This window comes from Egretta garzetta, unplaced genomic scaffold (genome assembly GCF_000687185.1).
Source record: "Egretta garzetta isolate BGI_Z169 unplaced genomic scaffold, ASM68718v1 scaffold185, whole genome shotgun sequence".
In the NCBI taxonomy this organism is placed as follows: domain Eukaryota; kingdom Metazoa; phylum Chordata; class Aves; order Pelecaniformes; family Ardeidae; genus Egretta; species Egretta garzetta.
Window position 1 is genome coordinate 1,299,976 of NW_009259595.1, and position 8,453 is coordinate 1,308,428.

General features: G+C 42.9%; 1 protein-coding gene across 1 annotated transcript in view; it reads left to right on the plus strand.

Moving 5' to 3' along the window:
* Positions 1-8,453, plus strand: part of CEP170B (centrosomal protein 170B) — a 54,840-nt gene that overhangs the window by 11,590 nt on the left and 34,797 nt on the right. Inside the window, exons 2-5 of the mRNA XM_035893688.1 lie at positions 737-826; positions 3,826-3,904; positions 6,803-6,861; positions 8,206-8,344. Coding sequence (XP_035749581.1) covers positions 737-826; positions 3,826-3,904; positions 6,803-6,861; positions 8,206-8,344 — 367 coding nt within the window. The remainder of the gene's footprint in view (positions 1-736; positions 827-3,825; positions 3,905-6,802; positions 6,862-8,205; positions 8,345-8,453) is intronic.

An 8,453-nucleotide genomic window follows, 5' to 3' on the forward strand; every position in this document is an offset into this window, starting at 1 on the left:
AACTGTTGTACTCTGTTTTGAAGATAAGGTGCATTTGGTACTTTTGCATTGTGGCGAAGCCAGTGGCACCAAATTGCTGTCCAGTTCAGTGTTCTCAAAGCTAGCTTTAAATTTGAATTTTCCTGGTGTTGCTTGCTTTCTCATCCCAAGTTTACTAACCTCCCTCTAACTTGGAAAACATCCTAGAATTTAAATCAACTCTGGGACATAATCCTGGGAACAGTATACATTGTGGTGAATGTTGGGTTTGTAAATTAAAAAAACATTTTTTTTCTCTTTGAAACACAGAAAAAATCATCCCAAATAGGAACATCCCTAATGATGAGGCCACCAGCTTTAGCTGGTGAAAAACTGAGCTCTGCTAGTTCACACTGGCTGAGATCCTGCCCTCCAGGCTTTCAGTTTGAGTGGTTTTGTTTTCAGTGTGTATTGATATAATTTATTGAAATTATGGCGTAGTCTTGACAGCCTTCAGTGATTTATTTTTTTTTTTTTTCCTTCCCTCCCCTCTCCATGCAAATAGTGTATTGTCTTCAGTGAACTGTTTAAACAACCATGGAAGCATTTACTGTTTATCCTTTGGTTATTTATAGTAGTAAATAATATTTAATCCTTCCTGCTTTTCCCCTCTCTCCCCTTACTCCATATCAAGTTAGTTTAATGTTTAAATGTTGCTTTGATTAACAGTGTCTCTTATGCCTGACTGGTCTCACATTTATTGTGCTTTCATTGCCAGTCCCGCAGTGTCGATAAGCAGCACGCTGTAATCAACTATGACAAGGAGAAGGATGAGCACTGGGTGAAGGATCTCGGGAGCTTAAATGGCGTAAGTAGCAAACCTCCCGGCTGATGGAGGCGAACACGCGGCGTGCTGAGTCTGCAAGCGCTTGTGTGCTTACTTAATTCTGCTGTTAGACCCTTCTGGGTCACTGCAACTGTTGGCATGAGTTAAGCTAAACATACATAATTATTTGCAAGGCCCGAGATGGAGGTCATGTAGCATCTCATCTTAGAAGAGGAAAGCTTTGGTGAATATTGTATTTCTTTTTCCCTTTCTTCTGGTGTCCTTGCAGAATGCTTCAGGGCTCACAAAATCATAGAGCCTCTTGCAAAAGAGGAGGAAATAAATTCAGTCTCATTTTGGGGATGTTAACATTAAAGTGGTGAAGATTCTGGAGCAGCTGTTCAGCATGAGCAGGGTGACCTTATGGCAATTCAGTTGTCAGTGCATAGAGTGATTTATGGGATGATGAAGCATTTAATTTCTTTGGGGAGAAACTATGTAAAACCATCTTTTTTTTTTTTTTTTTTTAAATAATAAAACCTGCTTTTTTGCCTGCCTTGAGACTGGTTTGTGTGAAGGCTGAGGGATAACATGAGCCCAGAACAAGGAGCTGAGCCTGCCTAAATCTTAACCCTTGCTCTGGTCCCAATTCATGCAGTGGTGTTAGGCAGCTTGGTGAGGGCTTTGTCTGCCCACCTGAATTCTGTGATTTTTAAATACACAATCATAGTTAAAACTGTCCTAATGCCATAGCATGCCTCTTTTTTGGCTGTTCCTTCCTACCAGCAGAGCTATGCCTCTGCTGGAGCAGGTCTAAGCTAGATTCACATAATTGTCTTCCCAGTAGGGGTTTTACTGCAGTCATTGTTTGGGCTTAGAAACAGAAACCCTCCACTATCACAGCCACAAAGCCACAGGGAGAAGCCAGAAACGTGTACAAAAACAGTGGCTAAAGCAGACCTCAACTGTTCTGCCTCTTCTGGCATCTGAAAACAGCAAGAATGAGTGTTAATCCTTCTCAGCCTAATAGCTGAAGGCACAGAGCCCTGCTGATACGGGAGTATTTCCAGTAACTGGTCTGGGCTCTAGCTGGATCCCTGGTTCAAAACCTGTGGTATTTAACTCATGGTGACAAAATAGCAGCTGAAAATTCTGCTTGCAAGAGATGGAAGGCTTGTACCACTAATTCTCTTCTATCTTCGCATACTAAAGCATATGAATTTACAACATTTTAATAATAGACTTGCGCTCAGAGAGGCAGTGGAGCAAAAGGAGTTACAGCATTGCCTGTCTTCTGCAGCTGGTCAAACACACTTCTGTTGGAGAAGACTGTTATGGCCAAACTGAATTTATTTTGCATGAAAGAAACATAAGTCCTTATTTGAAAATTTTCATGAAAACATGTTTTCCCCCCTGAAACTAAAGAAATCACTTTTGATCGCCAACAGTGCATTATATGGCTTTGCTGGATAATCTGGTTCATATTAATTGTTGAAATGTTTTGCATTGTTTTTATTATAATCTTCAGATGATTCTGCAGTCTCTATTAAGGGTCTTTTGGTTTTGAAGGTAGCATTTCTATTGGCAATAAGCAGTTCCCTTGGGTTATTTTATTTGAAATAACCAGGGACCAGTAGGTAACATGGTAATGCATTTTCTTGCATACTTTTGTTTTGCAGAAAAGTCAGCAAATAATTATTCCTGTTCCAGACCTGACTGTTGCGGAATTTTTAAATATTAAAAAACTTCATGCAAATAGGAATTCCATGCCTCTTAACCAGCTTCACCGCTTTTATTCTGAAATTACAGGCCTGTTCCCCAGCTCTTCTGTAAATTGCCAGGAAGCTGGGAGCTTTTGTCTGCTGAGGTTCTAGTTTCCTGCTCTAGCATTTATTTTTCCCCTGTGGCTAATGCTTGGTCTTATCATGCATGTTTGGCTTGGCTGAGGTGAGAAGTCAGAAGATGACTCTGCCTCAGTGGTGAAAGCATGTAAATTCATTTTCTAGCATAATTTTTATTCATCAGAGCGTAGCTGCATTTGTATTGAGGCTACAAAGACCCAGCAGCGGGTTCCTGGTCTGTGAGGCTGGGTGACTCCCACCTTGTGAGGCAGGGTGTCCTGTGACTGCTCCTGGGTGCAACTGAGTGCCTAATCTCCATCAGCATGCTGGTGCTGCTTCAACTGAGTTCCTGATTTATTTTTATTTGGCCTGGGTTATTACAAAAGTACATGGGTTTATTTGTGAAAGATGTCCATGCGTGTTTGATTTGTTCCTCCATTGTTCTGCAAGAGTTGTTCCTTAGGGGGGTCCCATCGGAAAGCAGGCATCTGAGACTTCCAAGATGTTTGTTCACAGCTATGAAGTATGTTTCTTGAACCTTTATAAGGATGACTTAGTTTCTTTGGGCCTCAATAAACTGCCTGGAGCATAGGAAAAACGAGTCTGTGAATCTTTTACGCGAGGGGCCTGTTTTACTGATATGTGGTGTCTTGGGCAATGGCGATGCCACTGCAAGTGCTCATTTTCCTGTCCATTTTCATTTCCCCCTTCCTCTGTGATAAGCTTTGCTTGTTAAATTATCAGGCCTCGGGGCTGACACCAGTCTTGTTTGACATCCAGCGGAAAGCTGATTCCCAGCTCAGTAATGAAGAAGTATGAATTGCACCGTTTGCTGCTCTTACTAGTTGTGAAGGGTGGAGGAGAACCGAGAGTATCTGAAGTTCCTAACTTCAGGCACCTCATTTACGTGTTCAAGTTGGGGACTAAAATTTCATTTGCAGTTGGTGGGAAGGTCCCTTCAGAGCACCTTGCTTTGAAGCATAATTGGGGTGCTCTAACTTACCCATGGGAGCTACTTGCCGGTGCTGATTTTTCTAGGGAACTTAGCTCCTTGCTTGGCTGACTTCGTGCTAGTGCACCCTGAATGTGTGCAGTGCTGTTGGCAGATGGGCATGGGTGCCATCCAGCAGCCCTGTCCATTTGAGATGCATCACCTCGATACTCTCAGTCAAAACCCATTCCTGTGCTTCTTTCCTGCAGACATTCGTCAATGACGTGAGGATTCCTGACCAGAAGTACATCACCCTAAAACTGAATGATGTCATTCGCTTCGGCTATGATATCCTTCTCGTCTGAAGATGGAGTGGGATGTGGTCTTTGATTGGGTTTTGTGCTGTTTGCTGCATGGAGAGTTAACAGTGCTAATTGTGACTAACGGGTAAGGGTGTTTGTCTTGCCTCCTGGAGCCTTTGGATGGCTCATAAGCTTTTGTTTCTCCACCATGGACCTGATTCAGAGCATATTAATCATGATGCCTGCTACGTTCATTGGACTTTGAATCAGGCCCTGCACTGGCAGTAGTGACTGTGGAGATGCCTCTTCAGTCTCTTTCTAAGGAAGGATTGCATTTTTTCTTTGTATTTGTGTGGCAACTGTAGCTGGTACCTGCTGGAAGCAAACGTATTTCATATGCTTTTGTATGAACTAACGTCTTCCTTTTTTTTTTTTTTTTTTTTTTTTTTTCATCCAACTTGTGTGTTTTTGTTAACCATTTCACCCAAATGCTTGCTTTTAGGCAATTTGCAGGTCTTCAGCCTTAAACCTTTAGCTCTGGGGCTTGTGGTCAGACCCTTGACTCCGTATCGATTGAAGTTTGCCCGTGCAAATTGCTTCTGCCACAGAATGCACGAGTAAATCTCTCTTTAGCAATACCAAATTTCACCTCTGTTGAGGGAGGCTAGGCTGCAGTTACTGCTTTGTTTACAGAGTCACAAATCCTGCTAGTGTGTGCTAAAACACCTTTGCCTTCATCCCCTTTTTTTTTTTTTCTGATGTGACTGTATGACTGGCCGTAAGCATAGATGTTGAAATGCCTTTGTGAGCCTGCAAAACAGCAGTGACAAGTAGAGGCTCCTATTGCTGGCTTGTCATGTAATCTAATCCTTTTATTCAGTTGCTTCCTATCTGCCAAACTTTACCCACTCAGGCTGAATTTAGAAGTAGCAAGTGTCTTCTCCAGGTTTCTGTTTTCTTTTGTGGGGAAATTTCAGTTTAAAAAGTGCAGACATTTCTGAGAATAGAGGCAGAGACTAAGTTTTACCATTGAGGGAGGAGGAAGTGTTTGGCTGGAAAACTCTTGTGCCTCCTTGACCCCAAAGCCACATTCTTGTTGTCTTGCCTTTTGTTGTCTCCATGATAATCACTGTGTGCTTGACCATGCTGTAGCCCTTGAAATACTCCAAACCTTGCTGGAGCCTGGAGAGCTGAAGCAGTGAGGAGAGGCTGAGCCTTGGCTCGAAGCAGTGACAGTGCAGGAGCACTCACTGTTGCAACAAGGATGCTTAAACTGATGATCCTGGATCTTCTGGAAAAGAGGGTTTTCTAGGCCTCGTGTGAGACATACTTTTGGTCTTGGTCTCTCTATGTCTCTTTCCATTTCAGAAATAACAAATCCTTACTTCACAGTGGTATTTCTGTTTTTTAAAAGGGAGGTAGTTGCTGAATCTTAAACAAACAAAAAGAAGACCAAAAGAAAGGAGATGGATTATTTGCCTTCTGATCAGTATTTGAACAGGATGTAGTTGATGAGGGTTCAGGAATACAAGGGGGGGAAAAAATGCTGAGTAGCCCCTTACTGGATGCTGCCCAATAAACGAGCACTGTTATCTGGGATCATGTCGTTAAAGGTGGTATCTCAGTGCACACGTGATGAAGCCAAACCATAGGCAACCTCAGTTCTAGCTTTCCTTGACTTTGCAACTTTGCAAATGTTTTTTTGATGTAGCTGGCCGTGTGTCTTCTGGTCTCTAGATGTGTGAGGAAACACGTAGAAGATTTGCTGTGAACTCCAGTCTAGCGAAGGTGTAAGCCAGTGCCTAGAGCGTGGGTAGGTTTTAATGGCTGCGATACAGGTTTAAACTTTTATAGAAAGCAATTCTGAGCACTAAGCAGCTGAGTTGAAGTGTTTAGTCTTGCAGCCCTTACATGGATATTCATGCGAAACGAATGATTGCATTTATGAATTGTAGAATTTATTGCCCTCAACAGGAAAACTTCAAAGAATGTGGAGTTTAGAGTCATCTTTTTACTTCAGCGTAGTTGCTATGGCAGTTACAATCTCTTCCTCTCCTTTGCTGCTTCGGTGCCACCCTCTTTAGCAGTGCTCTCTGTGCGTGCTGCGTTCAGCTCGGTGTGGACGGCAGCATCTCCTGAGGTCTCAGAGTCAGCTGTGCGCTGTTGCATAAGAGTGTTCGTCTCTCTCTTTTCCATTTACAGTTTCACTTACAGACTGTGCGGAGTTTCCCTGCTATGCCAGTATCACTTGGTTTATTTTTAGTCTAACATTTTCCATCTTTCCTTTTTCCTCCCCTTTGCTCTGTGCTGTGCTGATTGGATTGTTCGCGATGACATTGCCAGATGCTTCCTTTTTTTTATTTTTTTAATGCAGTGTCGCTGAGGATTATTGCCTAGGCTCAATGATGTTGAACGCCTCCCCTCCTAAGAGGTCATGGCAGCTGATGACCTGATTTACATTTCATCCAGGAAACTGCAGTGGCTGAAAGGCCTTGTCAGGACAAGAGAGCACCATAGTCCTGGGGATCCCTGCAGGGAGCTGAACTCTACTGTTCCCTTGTCCAGAGTGTGCAAGATTGCCCTGTCTTGGCCAGGATACCAGGGGGAGAGAGTGGTCTGCCTGGAGCTGCCAGCCGGGAAGAGGAGCGGGTGTGAGTTGTGTCAGGGCTCTGGTTGCTCCCCTGGGTCCTGCACAGAGCTGCTAGTGCTCCCCCAAGCCTCTCCTGCCCTGCTGCCCTTGTCTGCTACCCTTGACTTGGCATGGGTCTGGACAGCTGGTGTGATTGCACGACAAAGATGATGGTGGGATACAGTGCAGGCAACTCTTAGTACCTTGCATATTTTAAGCTTCTCTGGTTTCATGATCTTGTTTTCTTTTCATGACTAAATGCTAGATTTCTCTGTCCATCCGATGACTTTGCCATTTCCTTAACGAGTTCTGTACATTCAAACATGTATGTCCTGGAACAAATTCAACACAAAGTTCCAGAAGAAGCATTAAAGGTAAGAGTGTATGGGTGCAGGTGCATTTAAAAAAAAAAAAAAAAAAATGAAGTGCTTTAGTAAATGGTCAAGTAGACTGAAATATTAAAATACCCTTGACAGCAGTGAAATGTTCCACAGTGTGAGGCTTTCCTTGGATTGGGACTTAACAAAACCTTCCTTTGAGGAGAGATACATTTCCCGATTATCTCAGCTCTGATCTCTCTTATCCCTGTGCTAACATGTAAGTGAATTTATTTATGATTTCATGACTGCCAACAAAAAAGGTTACTAAAGCTGTAATGTATTAAAGAACAGTCAGTGTATTACCTTGTGGGTGAAGCACAGCAGAACTTGTTCCCTCCCAAAAGTGGAGTGCAGATGCCTTTTTCTAAGCATGGTGACTTAGGCCAGCTCCATCACGCTTCCTCCAGCAGGCTAAAGTTTGCTTAATTTATTCCTGTATATTATCGCATTTTTGCCTTCAAGCTCCCAATTTTTACTTACTGAGTAGTCCTCTTAGGAGTGACGTGTTTTAAAAACAAAGAGTTGGGTAGCAGGTACAAGAATATTCAAGCATCCTCTTATCTAAGGCAGAAAAGCAACCCCCTCTAGGCAGGAAAGCTGTCATGTTCAGCGGAGGGACTGGGCTATTCATGCCAAGCATCACCTCTTGGCTAGCAAATACTGTTGTCTTAGCCTTGGCTCCGTGTTTAGGCCTTGGAGAGGATCAGAAGTGTAACAGCTAGAATTGGGCAAATGTTTCATTGAATTTACTCAGGGGTAATCTGGATGAGTACACCCTTTTATTAATTTGCTTGTAATAAACCCACTTTTAAATAGCTCATTTGCTATATTAATGTGGAGCCTGTTTTAAGGCAGAATCACTTTCCTAGCTGGAGAGAGGGTTTGGAGAGAAATAATTAAAATATATTTTAATTGCCTTTGCTGAAAAACCGAGATAATGCAGATGAGCACCCTGAAAGAATTTATGATGTTGCTTTAAGAACAAAGGGGATTTCAGGATTTGAATCCTGAATGGAAAATGGCCTAAGTTCTGATTCTTCTCAGTTTATTCTTTAAAGGGTTTCCTAATTAGCTATTTTGCAGAGCTAAGTCACGGTGACCTTCTCATGGACTAGAATTGTCACTTAATGTCTTCCAAATGGGGTATTTGAAAACCTCTCAGCTGGCATTTCTGCTGTTCTGTGGCCACTACTCAGGTGTGCTTTCTTTTTATTGCAGAACATAACTGCAGTATTTGCCTTTGCGTGATCTGTTTGCAGGGAAGGGTGTTTTATCTTTTCCATGTGCTTGCACACAGATTGCACGGGCACCCTGTGACTGTTGCTTTTGTCTCTGCAGCATGAGAAGTACACCAGCCAACTTCAGATGAATTACAAAGGCACAGCAATGAAGAGGGCGGAGCAGCCCATGGAGCATGGTGTCTACTCTGAGTCCCCGCAAGCAAAGCTGGAAAAAGGAGAGAGGAAAGCAATTACAGGTACTTGCTTGGGAACCAGTTTATCAAGATTCAGAACAAAGTGCAGCTTGAGCCCTGCACTGGGTCATGATTCTGACAGTATAGTGTTGTGGGTTGCATCTAAGAGCGG